This window comes from Salvia miltiorrhiza, chromosome 1 (assembly GCF_028751815.1).
Source record: "Salvia miltiorrhiza cultivar Shanhuang (shh) chromosome 1, IMPLAD_Smil_shh, whole genome shotgun sequence".
NCBI classification, from domain to species: Eukaryota; Viridiplantae; Streptophyta; class Magnoliopsida; order Lamiales; family Lamiaceae; genus Salvia; species Salvia miltiorrhiza.
Genome location: NC_080387.1, coordinates 25,284,724 through 25,309,408, shown reverse-complemented (window position 1 = coordinate 25,309,408; position 24,685 = coordinate 25,284,724). Strand labels below are relative to the sequence as shown.

Genomic DNA, 24,685 nt, shown 5'->3' with positions numbered 1-24,685 from the left:
GAACGTTGTTGGTTAGCCATAATATCTCCAAATAAAAAAAAAAAAAAAAAATAGTGATATTAGATAATCTATTCCGCATTTTTAATCTATTTCTTATTTCATAATCATAAGTACACTAACTTAATAAATATCGAGCAACCTTAAATCCACATATTATTCCTCATAAAAATACTAAAGAAACTCATTAATGGAGTAATATTCTTCCTCTTTTTCCAAAAAAAATATTCTTCCTCTCAATTGATAAACACTCAAATAAAGAAAAAGAGAAAAAAAAGGTAGGTGATAATCAAAGAGTCGCGGCCAAAAAGTAGGTAAAAAGCAACAAATAGGGTCGAGTACAATAAAAACCAAATTAAACTAGTCGTTATTATTATGGTTTCTTTTTCTTTCGTATGAAATCAAAACATTTCTGGTAGATATGGCCCATGAACTAAAAGTGGATCATACTTTATGTATATAATAATAGTAGGTAAATTACATAAATGAATTTATTACAGTTGCTTAGATTTGAAATGAGGTTTTGAAGGATTATGAATTTTGTAAGAGTGGATTTTTAAAATGGCCACTTTCATATTGTAAAGATAAAAAATGTCCACTAAAATAAAAAACTTAAAAAATGTCCACTGTTACCAAAATACCCTTCACATTAAAAATTAAAAAAATGTCCACTTTACATCACCCCTTTAAAAAATCCCGCAATTCACAACCAGTGTGAATTCACAACCAAAAATTTTTTGTTGTGAATTCACACTGGTTGTGAATTCACAATTCACAACCAATCGAATTCACAACCAGAATTTTTTGTTTGTGAATTCACAACCAGTCGAATTCACAATCAAAATTTAATTCACAACCTAAATTTAATTCACAATAAAAAAAATTTGGTTGTGAATTCAAAACCAGTCGAATTCACAACGAAAATTTAATTCACAACCAGATTTTTTTGGTTGTGAATTCACAACCAGTCGAATTCACAACCTAAATTTAATTCACAATAAGAATTTTTTGATTGTGAATTCACAACTAGTCAAATTCACAACCAAAATTTAATTCACAATCAGAATTTTTTGGTTGTCAATTCACAATCAGTCAAATTCACAACCAGAATTTAATTCACAACAAGAATTTATTTTGGTTGTGAATTTGAATGTTTAAAGTTTGAATTCACGACTAAAACTAGAATTTATTTTGGTTGTGAATTCGAGTTTTAGTTGTGAATTCATAGATTTGATTGTGAATTCAACAATATTAAGTTGTGAATTTATCGAGGTGGTTGTGAATTCAAGAAAATTAAGTTGTAAATTCATAAATCTGGTTGTGAATTCAAGAACATTAAATTGTGAATTCATAAATGTGATTGTGAATTCAAGAATAATACGAAGAAATACAAGATATTCAGTTTGTTTCTCATAAAAAAATCTACCAATGAGCATAAGAGAAAGAGAAAGAGAAAGAGATCTAAGCTACATAAATTCTACATATCTAAGCTATTAGAAACATTCACCCAAAAATAATTTCAAAATCAATTGCTTCCAATTCGGCCCCCAAAATTGGAGGATAGATCAAGTAACCAAAAAACACTAAATTAACAAATAAATAACAAAACTCCATAACCAGCTCTACAACAAAGAAATTAGTAGTAATGTCAAATCTGCGTGGATTAAAGATAACTCGAGAATGTAAACTTAAATACATAATCAGTGCAGTAGCAACTTCAGAGTGGCAATTAATTTGATGCCAAGAGAAGTGAGTAGCGGCCTCTCTCAAGTGTCGAAGGGCGCAGTGTCGTTATAGCAGGTACTCCAAATAGCTTTCATGGCATCCTCCGCTTTTATTCCCGAACAATATGGGTTTCCTCTCATTGCTTTCATTGCTCTAGCAGAAAATCTAACACATTCAACAACACAGCCAAATATTCATTACCAGAAGACGAGCACGTTGTGATCAATCCGAATTTCCCCCTACTTTTACAAAGTATCAATATCTCGGAGAGAATTCAATCAATGAACAATCTCAAACTTAAATGACTAATCAGGGAAGTATTCCATATCATTTACACAACCTAACATATTTCAAAGGAGTATAAGAATGAAGAATTATATATAAAAGATTGCCTAACACTGAAGATATACAAGGCCAAAATCATGTACCTCATGCCATCTACAAAAATGAGTTGAAGGTTTACCACCGAATTTGTCGAAAACCGCGTCCCACAATAAGCATGGAAAACAAAACTCAAGAATCATTGACAAGAAACATGATTCGAACCATAACTAATGGCTTGGAGGCTCACATCCGACATATTAGCTGCCCAAGGGCGTGGACCATTTAATTCACCTTCTAAATTGTAGGCATATGAAGGCCATCTAACATCTAACCCGCACTGTTGTGTAAGACCCTTGCTGATCATCAATTGAGTTCTGTCAAGAACAATAAGGCTGGAGAAAGTCGAGAAGGTGTTCCCCACAAACACATCAGATCTCAAGCAAACTTCATAGTCTATAGCCGATTGAATCAGATAGGGGTGCTTCTTGTACGTGTCAAGAACACCCAACTTCTTCTTCTCCCAACTTCTTCTTCTCGAAAGGAAGCAAACCTTTGCCCCACCCCTCGAGTACGGAGTTATCTTCAAGGAGGTCATCAGCAACAGCAAGGTATATAACAATAGGAGTTTCTAATCCAACAATGTTACCTACTCTTTGCATGATTTGCTCATTGCTGCTACAAATTTCACTAACATTCAGTCTCTGCTCCAGTTTATTGCAGTGTATCATCCAGTCCTAATACTGTGAGAGTATTTTCTTTATCTTCAAATGCCCACGAAGAAGCTCTTGTTTCAAGTGGCAATAACCGCTGAGATGATTAGCTCGAATATGCTCTAACAAATACTATGCATAACCAAGAATTACAAAAGCATGATGAAGCATTAAACAATGCTTAGATTTCTTAATGATAGTTAGTTAACCTCATTGCAAGCGTGATGAGCGCAGTTAGTCCAGTCGAGATTAGCAGCACGACACTCATCATAAGCACGAACGAGCTCATGAATCACCACTTGCACCACCTGATCATCTTCACATCGCAAGTTATTGCTACATACTTGAATCTAATGCACAATTACAAATTATATGATGAAGAAACAAACAGTGGCAGTCATATGATCAAATCGTATTCTTTTTTTTCTTTCTACATAGACAAAGTTAGCATCCCAACTGTATGCATCACCTATAGCCCAACGACATCTCGAGACAGAGCCATCGCATGGATCCAAGATCACGTCTACGCCTTTATTCATGCCAGCAGGATAGTATAGATCAACCACGTCCTCCAGAAGCTGCTCCACGTCGAACACTTGCTCCTCAAGCTGCATCTTCCCAGCTTCTATCTTGCTTGTATCAAGAATGCAGTTCAATATACCTTCAAGAAAAGTAAATAAATGAAATCACATCTGGTAGTAATTAAGAAAAACAAATCAAATCACGCTGGTGGGGAAGAAAACACCCAAACTCACGCAATCGAAAACCTCAGAATAAAAAATCCTCACAATGAAACGAATGAATCATTGAGAATTAGACCTAAAGGAACATAAATCATACCACGAATCAGTAGCATATTCAAAGAGCTTGCCCTAGGTGGAGAAGACGATTAAGCCGACATCGGCTTCGCAGAGGATGGAGATCTCATGAGCTTTTTTGAGAAGTCCCGATCGCCGCTTGGAGAAGGTCACTTGCCGATTAATTTTATTCTCTATTCTCTTCAGCTACACTTTTTCAACAAAAAGACAGAAATTTTGCTGAATTTCCAACACAAAAAGACACACACACACACACACACACACACCAGGAAAGTGAAGCAGAAAAGGGGGATATCAAATAATCCGAGCGGGTACGACAGCATCCCGGCTGCCGGCCCATCGCTTCCACAGCACGACCTTGAGGAGAGGGAGCCCGATAGATTTGAGTCGTGTGTGTGTGTTTCGATTTGGATTTGTGAGAGAGAGAGAGAGACTGCCGCGTGCCAAATCGGAGGTCTAGAACTCCCCTTCGCCTAGTGCCAAAACCTCTCCATCTACGACTAACTCGCCGCCGGCGCGCTCTACCTCGACGTCTGCCATGGAGATCTTAATCATCGAGATCCGCACCGAGTTCGGCCACGCCGATCCGCCGAATTTCGATCATTACCTGAAGGAGAAGAGAGTGTGGCGTCGCAGGTGGCCCTGCAACTACGGCGGCGACGGCGTCGGACTGATAGCGGTGGTCTTCGCCGGAAATTGAAGGAGATGAAGTTAGGGATTTTACAAGTTGGAAATTTTGTTCTCGATTAGGACGAGGGAAGAGAGCTAGAGAAAGTGGCCATTTTTTTAAATTTTAATGTAAAGGGTATTTTTGTCTTTTCAATCAAAAAGTGGACAGTTTTTATTATTTTTATCTTAGTGGACAATTTTTATCTTTACAATATGAAAGTGGATAGTTTTATATATTAACTCATTTTGTAATTCAATCATATTGTCTTTTTTCATGGAAATACACGGCTACTACTTTCAGTGCCCATTGATTAAATTTACATTCGTATGCAATAACTTAAGCATCATAAAACATGGGTAAATGCATTTATAACATATTAAAAAGATAATTTTTAATTTAAAATTAATTTTAAATTTCAGTGATAATTTCATGATGTATATTTTTTCTTTTTATCTCATTTTTGCTTATCTTCTTATTTTCTATTTTATTTATTCTTTAAATTTGTGAAATTCAACTAATTATAATATTTGATGTTAGAGTATGTATACTCTATATTGTGTTGTCATTTTGTAGACTGTAACAGCAGTATCTAATACATGTGATGATATACGCATGTAGAAGTGATATACTTATGGATACGCACAAATATCCTGCTTGAAGTATAATTACAGTCTGGATATACTTCTAATCGTCATGATAGCCCATGAAATTAGTATGCAGCATGCATATATGTCTTATTTCTTGAAGAATAATCATATTGATAGATTAAGATCATCAAAGCAGAGTCATCATCAAGCTATTAATTACTCATATTTTCATTTACGACTAGGGAATTATTAACTTGGTCTACAAAAAAAGATTGGAGGCGTGAAGTCTATATAAGAAGGCCATATTTTGTTCAAGATGGTTGGGGGGGGGGGGGGAATTCGTGCTTAATTGCTCTCATCATGCAGTCGAGATTTCTTGTGTTCCTGCTAGATGTCCCTCCTCCCGAATTGTTGTATGTGTTACAGTTCCTGATACTGTACATTTCTTTGTTCTAGCAGAAGAGTGTTTGTAAGGAATACACTTGAGCCTACATTGTAAAAAAGTTATAAACTCTTCTTCATTCGGTTCTTACATATCAAAGGATTAGGTGGTGTTCGTCGGTGTCCCCACCTAAAAAGTTAGTCGTTGTCTAGCTTTCAATTGTCCACCGTTAGTGAAGTTTTGGGATGTTTAGAGGAGTAGTAAGAGAGAGTCTTAATTATTATGTAAGTCCTTGTATATCTTAACTTCATATAGTGAATCATTTTCCATGAGCGAGGTCCTTCGGACGTATATGTTCTATCACCGTACTGGGTTATCATTCTTGGTGGTTCGTTTGTTACAACTTTCGTTACATTCTCTGTTAGTATCATCATACGTACCTACATTGGCCGTTACAACGCATCTCACCACATATTCTTTGGATTAGTCATTCTTTCATTTGATATATACTCCCTCCGTCCCATTACAAATGTCCAATTACTTTTGGGCACAAAGATTAATGAATGTGTAGTTAGTAAAATAAAGTGAGTTGGTGGAGAAAGAGATAAATAAATTGAAATTTGTAAAAGTAGGTATAGACTATAGAGAGTGTTGAGTATGGAGCCTAATTGGATTTGGGTCATGGTATTCTTGGGGCCCAAGCATGCCTCCTAGTTTGACTAGGGTTAGGACTTCATTAATATTGCTATATATATAGCTGTTTTCCCATTGTAATCAGTATCCGAAAAATCATATAGTGAAAACCCTGGCTTGGCATCGCCCCCAGACGTAGTTACACAACGTAACGAACTGGGCAAACAATTCTCATGTGTGTTTCGTTCTTCTTTCGTGATTGTTGTTGTGTTTATTTCCTAACAACTGGTATCAAGAGCATCGGGTTCGATGGGAGCAGTCACGATGAACGACAGAAAGGTTGCAATCGAGAAGTTTGATGGATCAGATTTCGGCTTCTGGAAGATGCAGATCGAAGATTACCTCTACGGTAAAGATCTGTACTTGCCCCTCAAACCAAAACCAGAAAAAATGTCAGCAGACGAATGGGAGCTGCTGGACAGAAAAGCGATGAGCGCAATTCGTTTGTCGCTGTCCAAGGACGTGGTTTATCACACGACTGGAGCAAAGTCGACGAGGAAGATGCTGAAGATCCTGGAGAAGATGTATCAGAAGTCGTCCACGGCGAACAAAGTATATCTGATAAGGTGTTTGTTTAATCTGAACATCAGGGCCGGCCCTGGGCATGGGCAAGCATAGACAACCGCCCATGGCCCATGATTCTAAGAGGCCCTAAAATATTATACTCTTTTAATTATATATGTTATTATTTAAGTAAAAAAATTTATATTTACTTATTTTTAAGTATTATTTGGGCCCAAAAAATTATATCCACTTAATTAAAATAATTTTTTTAGATGGCCCAATATTTTAAAAATAAACAATTCAAATACTAATAGTTTGACAATTTTATGTGTTGAAAATGATGTTATAGAAAATTTTTAAACAAATAATATTATAAATGATTTTGCAATTAAAAAAAGTTAGGAAAAATCATTTTATATAATTAATATAATATATTATATTTTTATATAATTGTCATAACATATATATTTTTATAATGGTAAATAGAGGGCCCATTCTTATTGTTTCACCCAGGGCCCTATTTTTATCAGGACCTGCCCTGCTGAACATGTCAGAGGGTACACCGGTGCAGCAACATCTGAACGAATTCAACATGATCACCGCGCAGTTGGACTCGGTTGATATCAAGTTCAATGACGAACTTCATGCCCGAGTTATGCTATCTTCTCTGCCAGACAGTTGGGTGAACTTAGTGACTGCAGTTAGCGCTGGAGATGGGAAACTGAAATTCGACAGAGTAAGGGATCTGATGATTGGCGAAGAAATCCACAGAAAATAATCTGGATCTTCTTCTTCGGGAGCAGCATTGAGCACGAAAAACAAAGGTAGGTCAAAGGGAAAGCAGAATCGGGGAAGGTCAAAGTCCAGAGGGAAGAGCCAATCCAGAAAGAATAAGGGTTCAATTCAGTGCTGGAATTGTGAGGAGTACGGGCACTATAAGAGTCAGTGTAAAGCACCATCCAAGAAAAACAAGAATAAGGATCAGGAAGACAAGAAGACAGCAAACGCAATCACATCAGACGACGAAGGTGATGCGTTGGTCTTGAGCGTGAGCAGTCTGTTAGAATCATGGGTGTTGGATTCTGGAGCGTCGTTCCATTTATACAGTAATGTCGAAATAATGGAATACTACGTCTCTGGCGATTTTGGACAGGTGTATCTTGCTGATGATGAACCCCTGGAAATTGTGGAAAAGGGAGACGTGCGAGTTGTGATATCCAACAGATCCGTGTTGAAGCTGAATCAAGTCAGACATATTCCCGGACTGAAAGGAATTTGCTTTCGATTGGGCAACTTGATGCAGAGGGCTACACAGTGACGTTTGGCTGTAGTAATTGGAAGATAACCAAGGGAGCTATGACTGTAGCTCGTGGAAAGAAGGAGGGCACGTTGTATATGACAACTAACTCCAAAGATTGCATTGATCATGCAAGAGCAGTGAACAATGCAGATTTATGGCATTATCGGCTTGGCCACATGAGCGAAAAGGGGATGAAGATAATGTGTTCGAAGGGTAGGTTGTCTAGCCTGGAAACTGTTGAAGTTGGCCTATGCGAGGATTGCGTGTTCGGGAAGCAGAAAAGAGTAAGCTTCTCGAGAGGCGGCATAACCTTAAAGACGCAGAAGTTGGAGCTGGTCCATAGTGATGTATGGGGACCTGCACCTGTAAAGTCCCTTGGTGGCTCGAAATGCTACATGACCTTCATTGATGATTTCACTCGAAAGGTATGAGTTTATTTTCTTAAAAATAAATCTGATGCGTTTGATGCTTTCAGGAAGTGGAAAGCCTTTGTAGAAATTGAAACAGGGCTGAAGGTGAAGTGTCTACTGATTTATGCTTAATTGTTCTAATTTTAGGGGCTTTCATAAGCTTTATTTTAAGATAATCTTCTGGAAATTGATGCGTTTTATGGTGTATTTTATGCTTTGCAGGAGATTTAGGATTTCGACATAAAGAGTGCAAATGTTGGAGAAGTTTGGGCTAAGAACTACGTTTTTGTGCATACTCTGGCGCGTCAGAGAAGCGAAGCCCCGCGCTGCAGAGAAATCCAATAGCCAGAGAAATCCAATCGCCAGAGGAATCAATAGTCAGCGCAGAGGAATGAAAGTCTCGCAGAGGAATCACAAGCCAGAGAAGTCATATGCCAGAGCAGAGAAATCAATAGCCAGTGCAGCGAAGTCATCGCCAGAGCAGCGAAGTCAATCTCCAGGCCAGAGGAATCACTAGCCAGAGAAATCACCATTTCCCTGGCGATAGCCATTTCTCTGACGACATCCATTCCTCTGGCGAGAGTCGCGATTTCCGCCAGAGTGGAGATTATTTCCAGAGCGCGCGTCACATGTGGAGAGTTACCTTCCTTTGCACGATTCTATTTCTTTTAGAAGACTACTTTGCATGGCAACTTTCATGGTGATCCAGAGGGATTTGAAGTCTATAAATAGGGCTATACTTTTCATTGTAAAATCATACTTTGCCCTAGTTTTAGACGCCATCTTTGAGATCTGTTGGCATCCAAAGCTTAGGAATTTAATTGCTTTCATAGTGTCGATTTTTAGTTAGGTTTCAATTTAGTTTTGTTTAGTTTATTCTTGGCTTGTGATTGAGTGACACAATTTCACGTTCAAGGATTTTACGGTATTTCGTATTTAAATTCAATTTATTTTCGTTTAATCATGTTTATGTTTTTCGTTCATGTTTATGCTTTCTTTTTAATTATGCAATTTAAATTATGCACTTTAGTTTCACGCCTAGATTAGTTAGTTGGTTTTTAATTTACAAGTATTTAATTTCTTAAGTTAGGTTTAATTTGAGTTGTTTAAATTCTTGCCTAGGTTAAGTTTAAATTCAAGTCAAGTTTAATTTAAGTTTAAGTTTAAGTTTCAGTTTTTAAATCAAACTCTTTATTGCTTTCTTTACTGTTTTTCCTACGATACAATTAGAAGCCCTTTAAGACTTTCCTTGAGAGATGACACTGAGTCAACTTACCATCACTAGGATGTCCTTGTTCTATTGCAAGTCAAACTAGAGGTGTTCTAGGTTGGGTCAAATTTTGGCGCCGTTGCCGGGGAAAGTTTTAGGCGTTTTAGTTGTGTCGTTTTTACTTGCTTTATTTAATTTCCAGTTTTCTCGTTTTTGTTTTTACTTTTCTTTTCCTCCCACCCGGTGCGTTTAATCCGTGTGTTAAGTGTTGTGTATGCAGGGACGCCGTAGTCTGAAAAGAAAACTAACTTTTCCGCTGGATAACACTCGCACACATACCAGAGCAAACGTGTTATACTCTGACTCTGAATCTGAGGCGCACTCTGACTCCAGCTCTGACCGATCAGAGCAGAACACGAAGGGAGGAAGCCAACTCTGATCTCTCTGACCGAGTAGAACAGAATATATACGAGGAGAAAGAAGTCATGGCGCAGAACATGGAGTACATGGGAAACTTCACCAGGCCGGTGATTGGAGATACCAACACGTCGGCAATCGTGCTCCCCACTGCTATGAGAAACTACAATCTCAAACCGAATGACTCGAATTTGCTGCCGGTGTTCCACGGGATGCCAAGCGAGGATGCGCTGCAATTCATCCGAGATTTTTGCACACAAGTGCAAACGATTCCTCTGCTTAGCCTCACGGAGGACCAACTCAAGCTCAAGTGCTTCTCCTATGCACTTAAAGACCGGGCAAGGACGTGGATGCTCTCTCTGCCGCCCAACTCTATCACTACGTGGGGAGAAGCTTGTGAAAAATTCATGCTAAAATACTACCCAAGCCACAAAACACAGGAGCTGAGAACAAAAATAATGGAGTTCACCCAAGGAGCGGATGAGCCTTTGCATGAAGCTTTGGAGAGATATGAAGAACTCCTCCGTCAATGCCCTCAACATCAATTTCCCAACGTGATGTCGTTAATGCAGTTTTTCTACGATGGGTTAGTAGAATCTGCCCAATTCATGGTGGATAGCACTGCAGGAGGTAACATAGCTCAGAAGACTGCAGCAGAGTTGAAGGAGATATTCAAAACCTTAGCCGAGAGCTCACAACAGAAATCAGTTCGTGGGAAAAGAGTTTAGGCCAGCTCTGTGACGCAACAGTTTGAGCTGCAGAAGCAAGTAGCCGATCTTGTGAGACAAGTGCAGCATCTTAAGATGGGCAAGATGGAAACTTCTTCCGTCCTGGTGCAGAATGGAGAGCCTTGCGGAATATGTGGAGATTTCAGCCATGCAGTCAATGAGTGCCACAGAATGGGCGAGTTTACTCCGGAGGGTGAAGCTGAAGTCTATGCTGCACAAGGATTTCAGAGCTATAATCAAATGCAGAGCAGACCAGGCTTCGTGCAAAACTACAATCAAGGGCAAAACTATAATCAAGGGCAGAGCAGACCACATAATTATAATCAAGGGCAGAACGTCAACAATGGATGGAGAGGTCAGCAGCCCTGCCCACCGCAACAAAATTTTCCCCAACAATATCCACCGAGGTATCAACAGCAAGGGAATTTTCAGCCTTCGCAGCAACATGCTCAGCCTCAGAAGTCATCACTTGAAGATACCTTGCAAGCTTTCATGGAGATTAGCAAGCAAAATATGGAGATGACTAAGAAGAATATGGAGTCTCAAGCATCCACCATAAAAAGACTTGAGACCACCGTAGGGCAACTGTCGGACACCTTGAATCAATTGCAACAACAGCAACAGCTCGGGAAATTTCATGGTCAACCTCTGCAAGCTCACCAAGCTTTAGCTATCACTGCTCTCGAAGAGCAGACTTGGATACCGGAACAAACATGGATTCCGGAGCAGACCAGGGTACCAGAGCTGACGAGGATGCCGGAACCGACTACAGTACTAGAGCAGGAGAAGGTAACAGTGCTGCCCAGCCCTGTCGAGTGCAGCGCTGCCCAGCTCAGCACTGCCAGATCCAGATATGCAACCTTCAGCACTGCAGATTCCAGCACTGCAGAATCTAACACTTCAGAATCCAGCTCTGCAGGAGCCAGCTATGCCAAGTCTAGCTCTGCAGCATCCTGCCATGCGTAGTTCAGCTATGCAAAATCTGGCTCCGCAGAATGCAGCCTTGCCAAGTGCAGCATTGCAATGGTCAGTCGTGCCAAATCCAGTTCTGCAAAACTATGGCATGAGAAAGACACCTAAGCTGATAAGGACGCCAGAGCTAAGAAGAGCACCAGAGCTGAGACGAGCGCCAAAGTTGATAAGGCGGCCAGAGCCAACTCTCCACAAGTCCACTACGCCGTATCGACCACCAAAAGTTGTCCAACGTTCCAGCCCACCTCTGCCACCACCGATTATTGATCCAACCCAACCATTACCGAAGCAAGGAGATCCTGGCAGCTTTATTCTTAGTATTGGTTTGGGTAGAGCTGGAGAGTTCTCGGGAATGTTAGACTTAGGTGCGGCAATTAATGTAATGCCGTTTGCTATTTTTCAGAAAATAGGCAGGAAGGAAGATGAGCTTAAAAGCACGAGAACAAGACTTCAACTAGCTGATGGAGTATATTGTAGCACTCGTGGTATTTTAAAAGATGTTGAGGTCAAGGTGAGAGGAATCACGGTGCTAGCCGATTTCGTGGTGTTTGATGCAGGGCAGGGCGTTATAGGAGATAATGGACATCTTGTTCTACTCGGACAGCCTTTTATGGCTACTACCCAGACTCGCATTGATGTGGGATCTGGAACTGTGAGTATGGCGGGGTCCGGTAGATCGGTAACGTTCTCGGTTTTCGATAAGAAGCCTGTTATTCCTACCTCTTTAATGCATTTCTGTTCTTTTGTTGAGATTTCTGACCATGTGGAAGAAGTGGGAATTTCCAGCACTCCAGCTCTGCCAGTTTTGCCAAATCTGTCCAGCACTCCAGCTCTGACTACTTCGCCAACTATGACAAAGGACACCAGCGTTGCACATCTTCTGCCAGCTCTGATGAGCCCAGCACTGCCCATCCAGCCTGCTTTGATGAGCACCTACACAGAAGAAGAAAAAGAGGCGCCGATGTTCAGATCACCAGCGCTGTCTCGGAAGTAAGATGATGTGTTGCCAAAGGACGTGTTTGACCTTGGTGCAGCCCAGACTAAGGAGAAATTAAGAGGAGACGGTCATCGCATGAAATCCGATTATAGGCAGTTGAGTACTCCGATGGTGGTGGAGTCTCACACTCTGCACGATCCTCACTAAGGGTCATATCTGAAGTCGGGCTGGAGACTCTAAATCTAGCGCTTGGTGGGAGGCAACCCACCGTTGGTTTGTTTTTAGTTTTTGTTTTTCTTTATTTTCCGTTGTTGTTTTGTGTTTTTCCTAAGTTTTGGTTGCTTGCGCGGATACTTTGATGTGGTGTTCATGTTTTGACTTCAGCGCTGCAGTTCTAACTCTGCCGTCAGCGCAGCCTCACCAGCGCGTCTCTGCCGACAGCGCAGCCTCGCCAGCGCATCTCTGTCGACAGCGCAGCCTCGCCAGCGCGTCTCTGCCGACAGCGCAGCCTCGCCAGCGCGTCTCTGCCCAGCCAGCGCTGAACTACCCAGATCTGCAGCGCTGCCACTCTCTACTCTACAACAGACCGCGAATTCCCCTCTGCACCACCTCGCACGATGCTTCCGTTTCTCAATGCCGATAATCAGGGACGTTTTCTCAATTCTTTTTATTTCTTTTGTGCCCTGAGGACATGGCATGCTTTAAGTGTGGGGGGTGTTTTATTGCGCTTATGCTTTCAATTGGGCGAGATTAGTCTTTCTATGCTTAGTTTTTGGTCTCGAATCTTGCTAATTTTTATGAATTTGTGGAAGAGTAGATGGTTTTCGATGCGCGTTTCGGGTTTGTGTTCGTTTGGTGGTTATTCTTGTTTTACCTTTAATATGTGTTTCTTGATTGTGCAAAGAATTATGAGTTTTGTTGCAACATTTTTGTAAGTGAGTAAAACGTGATTTGTCCGGTAGATGCTAGAAGGAGTGTTGTCATTGTGATTGCCTACGATCGTATCTTATCTGTGAAAATGTTGGACGAATTGCCAACTTCAAAAATTGCCAGCTCTGAAACATCTGGCCTGTTCTGAAATGTGATAGCTCTGAGTCTCTGCTCCTCTAGTCTAACTATGAGCATGGGAAACCACGTGAAAAGACTTTGGATTACATCCAAATGGTTTTTATTTCACGAATTATGGCTCAACTGTCGAAAATCTTAAGCACACAAAGTGTGAAAAATGGTGATATTGATTATAAAGGCGATCACATTAGGGAATTCACTTCTAGCGGAGAATTGGGTCTGATCGAATTACTTACATTACTGTTTTGTTGCTTCTTAAACTTTGAGTTACTTGCATGATCGAGAGATGTGTGTTGTTGGTAAAATTTTGAATTGACTTTGAGAATGTTTGGATGGAAATTAGCATTGTTGAAATCAATCTCTTCCTATGATTCATATGGATTTTGCTTGAGGACAAGCAAAAGGCTAAGTGTGGGGGGGTTGATTTATGCTTAATTGTTCTAATTTTAGGGGCTTTCATGAGCTTTATTTTAAGATAATCTTCTGGAAATTGGTGCGTTTTATGGTGTATTTTATGCTTTGCACGAGATTTAGGATTTCGAGATAAAGAGTGCAAATGTTGGAGAAGTTTGGGCTAAGAACTACGTTTTTGTGCATACTCTGGCGCGTCAGAGAAGCGAAGCCCCGCGCTGCAGAGAAATCCAATAGCCAGAGAAATCCAATCGCCAGAGGAATCAATAGTCAGCGCAGAGGAATGAAAGTCTCGCAGAGGAATCACAAGCCAGAGAAGTCATATGCCAGAGCAGAGAAATCAATAGCCAGTGCAGCGAAGTCATCGCCAGAGCAGCGAAGTCAATCTCCAGGCCAGAGGAATCACTAGCCAGAGAAATCACCATTTCCCTGGCGATAGCCATTTCTCTGACGACATCCATTCCTCTGGCGAGAGTCGCGATTTCCGCCAGAGTGGAGATTATTTCCAGAGCGCGCGTCACATGTGGAGAGTTACCTTCCTTTGCACGATTCTATTTCTTTTAGAAGACTACTTTGCATGGCAACTTTCATGGTGATCCAGAGGGATTTGAAGTCTATAAATAGGGCTATACTTTTCATTGTAAAATCATACTTTGCCCTAGTTTTAGACGCCATCTTTGAGATCTGTTGGCATCCGAAGCTTAGGAATTTAATTGCTTTCATAGTGTCGATTTTTAGTTAGGTTTCAATTTAGTTTTGTTTAGTTTATTCTTGGCTTGTGATTGAGTGACACAATTGCACGTTCAAGGATTTTACGGTATTTCGTATTTAAATTCAATTTATTTTCGTTTAATCATGTTTATGTTTTTCGTTCATGTTTATGCTTTCTTTTTAATTATGCAATTTAAATTATGCACTTTAGTTTCACGCCTAGATTAGTTAGTTGGTTTTTAATTTACAAGTATTTAATTTCTTAAGTTAGGTTTAATTTGAGTTGTTTAAATTCTTGCCTAGGTTAAGTTTAAATTCAAGTCAAGTTTAATTTAAGTTTAAGTTTAAGTTTCAGTTTTTAAATCAAACTCTTTATTGCTTTCTTTACTGTTTTTCCTACGATACAATTAGAAGCCCTTTAAGACTTTCCTTGAGAGATGACACTGAGTCAACTTACCATCACTAGGATGTCCTTGTTCTATTGCAAGTCAAACTAGAGGTGTTCTAGGTTGGGTCAAATTTTGGCGCCGTTGCCGGGGAAAGTTTTAGGCGTTTTAGTTGTGTCGTTTTTACTTGCTTTATTTAATTTCCAGTTTTCTCGTTTTTGTTTTTACTTTTCTTTTCCTCCCACCCGGTGCGTTTAATCCGTGTGTTAAGTGTTGTGTATGCAGGGACGCCGTAGTCTGAAAAGAAAACTAACTTTTCCGCTGGATAACACTCGCACACATACCAGAGCAAACGTGTTATACTCTGACTCTGAATCTGAGGCGCACTCTGACTCCAGCTCTGACCGATCAGAGCAGAACACGAAGGGAGGAAGCCAATTCTGATCTCTCTGACCGAGTAGAACAGAATATATACGAGGAGAAAGAAGTCATGGCGCAGAACATGGAGTACATGGGAAACTTCACCAGGCCGGTGATTGGAGATACCAACACGTCGGCAATCGTGCTCCCCACTGCTATGAGAAACTACAATCTCAAACCGAATGACTCGAATTTGCTGCCGGTGTTCCACGGGATGCCAAGCGAGGATGCGCTGCAATTCATCCGAGATTTTTGCACACAAGTGCAAACGATTCCTCTGCTTAGCCTCACGGAGGACCAACTCAAGCTCAAGTGCTTCTCCTATGCACTTAAAGACCGGGCAAGGACGTGGATGCTCTCTCTGCCGCCCAACTCTATCACTACGTGGGGAGAAGCTTGTGAAAAATTCATGCTAAAATACTACCCAAGCCACAAAACACAGGAGCTGAGAACAAAAATAATGGAGTTCACCCAAGGAGCGGATGAGCCTTTGCATGAAGCTTTGGAGAGATATGAAGAACTCCTCCGTCAATGCCCTCAACATCAATTTCCCAACGTGATGTCGTTAATGCAGTTTTTCTACGATGGGTTAGTAGAATCTGCCCAATTCATGGTGGATAGCACTGCAGGAGGTAACATAGCTCATATAGTGAAAACCCTGACTTGGCATCGCCCCCAAACGTAGTTACACAACGTAACAAACTGGGTAAACAATTCTCATGTGTGTTTCGTTCTTCTTTCGTGATTGTTGTTGTGTTTATTTCCTAACAGAGAGAGTAGGTGGTGGCCCATTTGTTAATTAGTCTCTTAATTATTTACCCCCATTACAAATGTCCAATTACTTTTGGGCACAAAAATTAATGAATGTGTACATAGTTAGTAAATTGTCACAGCTCGCAACCCTTAATGACAATTTAGCCGGGGTTATGACTTGGGGTGAACAATAAGAAATGGAAATGGACAATTACTTAACATTAAGGTATATGAGAATGTCACTCATAGATAAGATGCTAGGATCATATATGATCATTTGGATACTTATAAAACATACACATGAAGGAGAACTGATTAAGGTGGGTTACCCAATAACACGTGTCACAACTTCATAACATAGAGTTATTCTAATTAAAGTGTTTTGCAGCGGAAAACGTGTGAGATATACATATGAAGATGTATACTCAAGGTTACATTTCTTGAAATGTCAAAGGAACACCCGCTCAACATCATTCCATTCCATCAGCTGCTCAACCTGCACATTTAGAAATACATGCAGGGCTAAGTATAAAAATACTCAGTGGGCACATATGCCTACTATGAAATATAACATGCTTCGTAAAGATTTAAATTGTCATGCCATCATAAGCAGTACAGCAAGGGGTTTTTCGCTAAAAAGGCCCAAGCTTACTAAATTCAGTTGTGATTCTTAAAGTTCGACTGGAGTCTAAGTTCTCTTGTAATCTATCATATCTGGAACTGTGTGCCGGAGAGGTGGCCACCTCTCACGGTCACTTGACCGGCCAACCCGCTAGATGACTCACGATCACTGGTGTACACTAGCCCTGGCAGGATAGCTATCAACTGCTCAAGACCCGAATTCGATTGCATCATTGGCAAAGCCAAAGCAGATAGATATCATACTAAAATTGAAACATTTTATGGCAAGACAATAGTTGAAATAACTTTAACTCAAAGATTTTGTCATGAAATAACTTGCTTGAACGTAACATTTAAACTCATTTGATATATATGAAACTGAAATTAACAGTTAGATCATCTCATGCATTCATTCGTATAAGAGGCCTACGACACGCAGGGGATCTCTATATACGTATAGTAAAAGTAATGCCCTCCTGGATAGGCAAAGCCTGAAGATCATACACATAAAAACCTGTCTTGGGAAAGCAGCGCTAGTCCCCCTGGTCACAAAGCCTACAAGAAATTCTATTCTTAATAGGTCTCCTTGAATCTAATCTTAAGTCATGGTGTAGTGCTTAACATTCTATGATTCACTTAGTCGGTTTTCAAAATTTAATGAATAAATAATTGAAAACATTTCTCTTGAGTTAAGAACACCAACAATATTCTTACTCATCTTCCTTTAATAATTGGAATTATAAATAAAACCAATTAAATCTTAAATACTCTTATTGCAAAAATATAATGCAAATTCATGTCATGCTTGGCATATAATAAGAAATTACTTAGAATATGCACATAATAATAATAATTTAATATTATTATGAAAACTAGTCTTTGAAATAAATTAATTAAACTAATTATAAAGTGTGAAATCTAATAAATTTATTGGCTCAATAAAATAATTCAGAGCCCGAACAATTAAATAAAACGCAGCCCAGTTTATAAAAAAAGATCAGTCCAGACTAATTAAAATCATTTAAACGAGCCCAACAAAAATAGCCCCAAAACTCAAGCCCAAACTGACTTAAGCCCATTCACTTTCCTTCTATATTTCGGCCCAACAGAAAATAAAACCAATAAAATCGGCCCATACAAAAGCCCAATTTTAGTTTGTTTTAAAACTTTGGCCCAAAGTGGAGGCCCAAATTTAAGCCCATTTATCTCTCTCTCTCTACGTTTCTTATCCCTCTCTCTTCTCCCTCACAATTTCAGATCTCTTTCTCTCTCTTCAAAGAAACACACGCACACACACACAGCTCATCTCTCCCTCGCGCCTCTCTCGGTTCAGACCAAAAACTCTCTCAAAGCTCGGCCGCCGCAGTCTGCCTTCCGGCGAATTCAAGGCTGGAAGGCTGCCGCCTCCATCTTCCTCGATCTCCCTCATCAGAACACACACAAATACTCCGCCCCTTTCCAGCCGGAACCCACCGCCGCGGCTCTCTCTCTCTCCGGCGAAACAGCGGAGTCCGCCGCAGTCTCCCTCTCATCTTCTCCTCCGGCGACTATAGCCTCCAAGCCGTCGCCTCATCTTACTCTCTTCGCCCGTCCTCGGCCGAGCAGCTGCAGCAGAGTCGCTGCTATGCCCTAGTCCACTTTTCCCAAATCCACCGATTCCCGGCGACCGCTCCGCCACACGTGACGCCGCCGAGCTCAGCCCGAAACCCCTAATTTCCATCGCCTCCTCTCTTTTACTTGCGCCGGACGGACAACAGCGATGAGCCGCCCCCGACCGCCGTATCACTCCCCTGCCTCGGCCGGGCAGTAGCAGCTTTCGTAGCCACCACCATCGCCATCCGTCGACCCTCTCCAGACCCGGCTCACACACCCAACAAACATATAGCATTCTTCTTCTTCTCTTCTATTTACTAATACAGTTTTTCTTAAAAGCATTTGTGTATATGTAAAACTTGTGAAAAGCTATTCCAAAAATTCATGTATGTGTTTCTTTAACATGGGCTGCTGATTTAGTAAAATATACATAAGCTTATATATATATATATATATATATATATATATATACACGAATATATGAAAGATGAAAGCTTGCTGATAGATTTGTGGAACTAAAATATATCATGCTTGTGTATAAGAAGTGAGTGACATTCTATTCAATTGCTTGATATACAAGATGAGTTAAAGGTGTAACCTTTAATAGAATCGGTTGGGTTTGTGCGGCTGGAAACTGGAATGGTTTGGCTGCTTAAGAAACTTGGGTCAGGCTGCGTTGTTGTCATCTGATCTTGGTTGAAGTTTGGTGTTTGATTTGCTACTGTAAAACTGGACCTCACTGAATCGATTTTTGCACTTGAGTCTTTTTTTTTTTTATTGTGAGAAGGAGTTCTGTTGAATGGTGAGGATGCTAAACTGAGAGGGTTGTGCTTGGATTAAGCAGAGGAGTAGAGAGCCTTAGGCATGGCTTTTGCAGGGAGTTGGTGGTGGGAGTGGGTAGTGATGTTAAGTGTTGAAAGAGAGGCTACTTTTAAGGCATGGTAGCATAGATAGGAAAAATTAGTTGTGGAAAAATGTCAAATTAATATGGCGCATTTGATTTGGCAGAAAAGTTGGGATTGTACAGCCTGACTTTTGGGCTGGAATTGGGCTGTAGAGTGGGCGGCTATGAGGCATAGGGTGGGCGGCTATGATTGGACAATTTAAATCCCTCAGGATAAAATTGTCGAAACTGTAATACTACTTCAGGGTTTGCTAATTAAAAGCTCGTGAAAATGCTTGAATGCTAAATTAAATAAATATGCAATGCATATAAATTTAATAACTAAATTTACAAATGCTTTTGTAAATCATTTTTGTTGGAATTAAAATAAATTCTTTTTCTCAATCCGGCGTGAATCATCTTAAATCTAAGTTTAAAATTTACTCTAAATTTAGCTAGGGAAAAGCGGGGCGTTACATCCCTCCCTCCTTATAAAAATTTCATCCTCGAAATTGCATATCTGGGTAATCTAGTTCGAGATATACTAGTCATTTGTCTCATTTGCTTCTTATGTGGCCTTTTCCATCATGTGATGGTTCCACTACATGACGAGAACAATATCATTGTTCCGTAAAACTTGAACCTTACAATCTAGTCACTAAACTGATTTCTCTTCATAACTTAAGCCTTGAGCTTGGACTATCTCATATTTCTTAATCACATACTTTCTTAACTGCGAGACTTAATACCTAGTGTATACATCCACAATCCTCCACTAACCATTAGTGCATTATTCCTGACTTTCGCGAATCCTTTCATTTTTCTCATTCTCAAGGCGAGACACATTTTCTCAACAATATCCATTTTCATTTCATGCTTTTATAATCCTTTCCCGCAATTCACACTTAACTATTAATGCAACTACACAGCTTGATATTGTCTCTGGATGCTGAACAATTACTAAACTGAATAAGGCAATCACCAATCAATTCTTCATATTTAGTGGTGAAACATCTTCTCTTAATTTCCAATTGATGGTACCATCATAATTCTTCACTAATTCGAATCGTCTCTGTTGTCTTACATTGAAATCTCTTTGCTCGAAAAAGCCCTTCAAATTCTTGTCAGCTATAAGGACCTCACACTTAACTCCGTAGAGATAGTGTCTCCAAATTTCCAACACGTGCACAACCACAACGAGTTCTAAGTCATAAGTCAAGTAATTCAACTTTGGGGCTAATGAGACATAGTGCTCAAGTTCTCTGAAGTTTAAAACAAATACTTGCTTCCTATTGATGGAGCTTTTGACACTTTAGCCGAAACAATCACCCTTCTAGTGTGAGGTTGTTGGCTTTGAGGTTGGGTTGGATCTTAAGTCTTATTCTAAAGTTCTTTTTCTATGCTCGAATTTTCTGTTGTTTTCTTCATTCCATTTTCTTTCCTTCACCACATCTTGATGTGGTGTATATCCAGATTGTGTCGGAATCTTCCTATTCTCCCTTGGTAGCAGTGATTTGATGGTGAGAGTCTTGCTCGTTGGTTGCTCCTACGTAATATTTCTTTGGCTTGGTAGGGGAATTGAATATCTCATGACGCCATTCGTTTGCGAACTCCTTCACGCGTTTCTCATAAGTGTCCACCACATTTGGAGCACGTCCTGACATTTTGTTGAAAACTCTATCATACTAGTTATCTGCCCTGGTTCTCCACTTGGGATTCCAGAAGTTGCTTTGTTTTTACCGACTGTCGGTCAAAAGATAGGTTGATGCTTAGTGTATCTTTCTATTTGTGAGAATATCACCTTCTAGTACTTCGAGAACTGACAGCAAACCAAGTCATTCTAGTCATTACTGTGCTTATCGTGGTAAAATAAGATCTTATTGTGACAACTACATAGTGTGAGTCTATACATTGGAATGACGCCCTACTCAAGGTCAAAATCCTAATTGACAATCACCGAGATCTTAGTTTATATGGGCTGGCCAGACCCAGCACAATGAATCACTCAGTCAAATGGGAGCTTCGCCCCCAATCATGTCAACTTCTTATCTCTTATAAAGCTCTAAGTCAACTTCTAACTTAAAGCACTTACTAATAAGTATTTCATCATAAGTTATTGATACCATGAAAGTCCATTCTATGTTGTTCTAGCCAAGCTATCACGACTAACATCATAATCACAAGCAACATAAATTCTTATGTAAAAAAAAAATTTACTCTCACCGCTATTGAAATAGCTCAAGTGAATCCTTAGTCTTAAGGCATTACCTCTATGTTGTAACATCTCTATGTTAAACATTTCTATCTTACCAATCTTTACTTAAATCGATCAAGCGGTGCTATCACGATTAACATTCTCAAAGCATTCTTGGATAATACTCAAACGGTTTGTAAGAGGACCCATCATTCTAATCGTATAGGCAGCTAGCCTAAAACGACAACATAAAACTTTCTCATTCATTCATACATACATACTTCTGTTTCTTTTGAAACCTTAACATATATGGACATTTAATGTCCCTTTCATGAAAACTTTGCTTATGCCGGAAAGATTCAAGGAATCTAACTCGACCATACATACATACATATATTGATTCGTTAAGGCTCGGGTTGTCCCAAACACGAAATACATTCATTGAGTCGTTATGGGTTCGGATAGTCCCAAACACGACAAAAAGCATTCACATAGCATCGTAAACATAAGGCGCACATTTTCTTGAAAAACTTTCATAACATCTGAAATACATATATGTATATTTTTGAAACTATTATCGTACCTTTATTGCGGCAGTGTGACGGCGAGCTGAGGGTTACTGACATTCTTAGAAGTCTAGAGATACTATTCTAGACTCGACATAAAAACTTATGGTTATCAGAGACATGAAAGGAAACTTATGCTCTATCTCATATTTTATCTCCTTACTCAACTCTATATAAACTCTCCACTCATCTCAAATCCTTAAGTTCAAGGATAGGTTTCAAGAAAATCATGGTTCTAAGTCTCGATTTTTCTCTCTTCTTACATTATAACCTCAAATCTCAAGTAAAACGTTTCAACGAACGCATCATTAAAATTCTCTTCTCATTTTCATGCTCAAAATTACTCAAATACTCAAACATGATCTCATTCATCATATAAATCATTATACACATATAGATTCTCTTTTATCATGTAAACTAAACTCTAATGAAACTTCATGTATCATCATAAAACTCTTAATAAAACATGACAAACTTTCACATAATGGTCATAAAGCAATTAGACCTCATTTTATCAATCATCGACTTCTCAAAATATGAAAACTCAAAAAAAAACTCATACAAACTAAACTAAGTCAAAAATTTCTTAGCCAACAAAAGACTTACTCAAACATAATTATACACTAATATCATGCTCAAATACATATATCTTAAGCCAAAATCACTTAAATAACACATAGGCAAAAGTCCTAATTTTTATTAAAGTAACTCTTTGAAATTTAATAAACACACATGATACATTAATCCATTCATAGATCTATCAATCTTAGCCAATTAATCTCACATATAACCCATCAATTTACAAATTAGAGCATAGATACACATATCCCTAAATTTATTAAACTAACTCATATCAAAATCATCAATTGACATCATATACTCAATTTACTCCATCAATCATCATCATATACATCTCATGGACTCATCTTCATCATCTATTAATCATTTTAACCATTGACTCAAAAGTTCCCAATTTTGGGTAAACTAAACTCCATCGAACTTTCACATCTCAAGGCATATACTTCACATATAACATCATACAATCTAGATCTATAAAAATAAGAATCACTTACCCAAGATTAAACAAAGATCAAAGTTTTCCTTTCTCACTCTTCAAACCAAACCCCACGGTCCTCTTGAAATCTTCGAGAATTGAAAGGTGTTTATGTTGATTTGGTGGAGGATTTGATCTTGATGTGAATTTGGAAGCTTTGGTGATTCATCTATGGTGATCTTTTGGAGCAAAATCGGAAGAGAGGGAGAGAAATTGAGAATGGCCGAATGGTGAAGAAAATGAGGGAAATGAAGTGAATTTGTCTTGCTTAGGAAGGATGATTGGAGACCAAACACTATTCACCATTTAATACTTGTCCCCCCCTAAACCTACACACTAATCCCTTCCCTACATCTTCATACCACACGTCTACTTCAAGTAAGGCTAAGGAAATTAATCACAATGAGACACAATTATATGAAGCCATAGTTTGGGTAGTATACTATATCGGTAGACTAACACTTCTTGGTCTTATCAAACAAGGGGATCTATTATGACAACTCACGAGTTGCAAGGCTCAAACTCAACACAACATCAAAGCAAGGTGTTGTAGAAATTGTTCAAGAGAATCAAAAGAATGACCAGAGGGTATGAAATGATTAACTACTAGGTCGAACGAAATGACCTCGAGTATGAACCCATCTGGCTTTTCAATCGAAAGTTGAAACACATGGGTTTTCAACCCAAAAGACGTCTACTGAGATTTGGATCATGTGGACTGGCCAGGTCCAACATCATCACCCCCCCAGTCACACGGGAAACATCGTCCCGAACTTGGAGAGCCATGAACATACTATACATAACAAAACATAAGCTCATCATGACAACTAAACTTATCTTAAGGTTCCCTATCCTATTGATCTCAAACCCCAAACCTCTCTTAAGACATATACACACAGACATACGTACACAGGCAAAACACACTATTCTTAAAATCTATCGTGTAGCAAAAGTCGATTCGATGTTCCGTCGTACTTGAACATTCGAACGTGGAGACTATGGTTCAACCTTTGATGCAACGTTTACCTTGAATTCGTCGCGTATCGTCATTCTGTGCTTTTCTTTTACCTCGTACATATCTTTTAATTCCTCTTTGTAGTTCAAAAGAATCATTGTTTTCTTGAGGGAGCTGAAATGCTCCAAGTTCTCTTTCATTCTTCTACATCATCACCTTAAGAATCTAGATTGTAGAGATATCCTACTAACCTAGTAGTCTATGTTCTTTTGAAATTGTGATCATGCAACTTATAGCAATCTATGTTCTCTGGGAAAACATATGTCAATTTTTCAATTATTCGTCTGATCATAACATCATAGATTGCGAAAATATGCCATGAAAGGCAAAACATTCAACATTTCATCATAGCATGCTCTTTACATAAACATATTCATAAAACATCTTAGAACAATAACATCTTTAACACGTTGAACTACAGTTACCTTCTTTCCTTGGTTGAGCACGATGCAATGGAGTGTTGAGCGGTTCCGTATAAACCCATGTAAGTCTAAAGAATCAAACTAGACTCGACTCTTTTAGAATAAGGTTTCTAGGGCCAGAGCGAACGAACCGCTCTGATACCATTCTGTCACAGCCCGCAACCCTTAATGACAATTTAGCCGGGGTTATGACTTGGGGTGAAC

The 24,685-nt window shown here is 39.3% G+C and overlaps 1 protein-coding gene and 1 long non-coding RNA gene across 27 annotated transcripts; both read right to left on the bottom strand.

Annotated features, from left to right (window-relative positions):
- Window positions 1-1,499: 1,499 nt before the first annotated feature.
- Window positions 1,500-4,416, bottom strand: LOC131024389 (mitochondrial inner membrane protease ATP23-like). 26 transcript variants are annotated; one of them, XR_009101859.1, is made up of 6 exons: window positions 3,841-4,412; window positions 3,597-3,765; window positions 3,226-3,417; window positions 2,966-3,064; window positions 2,151-2,888; window positions 1,500-1,887 (listed from the first exon to the last, which is right to left on the bottom strand). XR_009101859.1 is itself a non-coding variant. In XM_057953900.1 (5 exons), the coding sequence occupies exons 2-5, from the start codon at window positions 3,610-3,612 to the stop codon at window positions 2,781-2,783; spliced, it is 423 nt and encodes a 140-aa protein (XP_057809883.1). In that variant the 5' UTR covers window positions 3,613-3,765; window positions 3,841-4,412; the 3' UTR covers window positions 1,500-2,780. The 26 variants fall into 26 exon arrangements, 4 of the variants coding, with proteins under 4 accessions (XP_057809883.1, XP_057809875.1, XP_057809895.1 ...); XR_009101810.1 differs by having other exon boundaries at window positions 2,966-3,072; window positions 3,597-3,760; XR_009101812.1 differs by having other exon boundaries at window positions 1,500-2,626; window positions 2,697-2,888; window positions 2,966-3,072; window positions 3,597-3,760.
- Window positions 4,417-16,389: 11,973 nt separating this feature from the next.
- On the bottom strand, window positions 16,390-19,109 carry LOC131006460 (uncharacterized). The gene is made up of 2 exons (XR_009095532.1): window positions 18,946-19,109; window positions 16,390-16,629 (listed from the first exon to the last, which is right to left on the bottom strand). It is a non-coding gene; the product is annotated as an uncharacterized LOC131006460 (long non-coding RNA).
- Window positions 19,110-24,685: the final 5,576 nt, after the last annotated feature.

Excerpts from the sequence above, each read along its gene's own strand:
- LOC131024389 (XM_057953900.1), bottom strand. Across the intron at positions 3,073-3,225 it reads GAGATGTCGTTGGGCTATAG|ATGATCAGGTGGTGCAAGTG; the intron begins GTGATGCATACA and ends TGCGATGTGAAG. Across the intron at positions 2,889-2,965 it reads CTCATCACGCTTGCAATGAG|TATTTGTTAGAGCATATTCG; the intron begins GTTAACTAACTA and ends GGTTATGCATAG.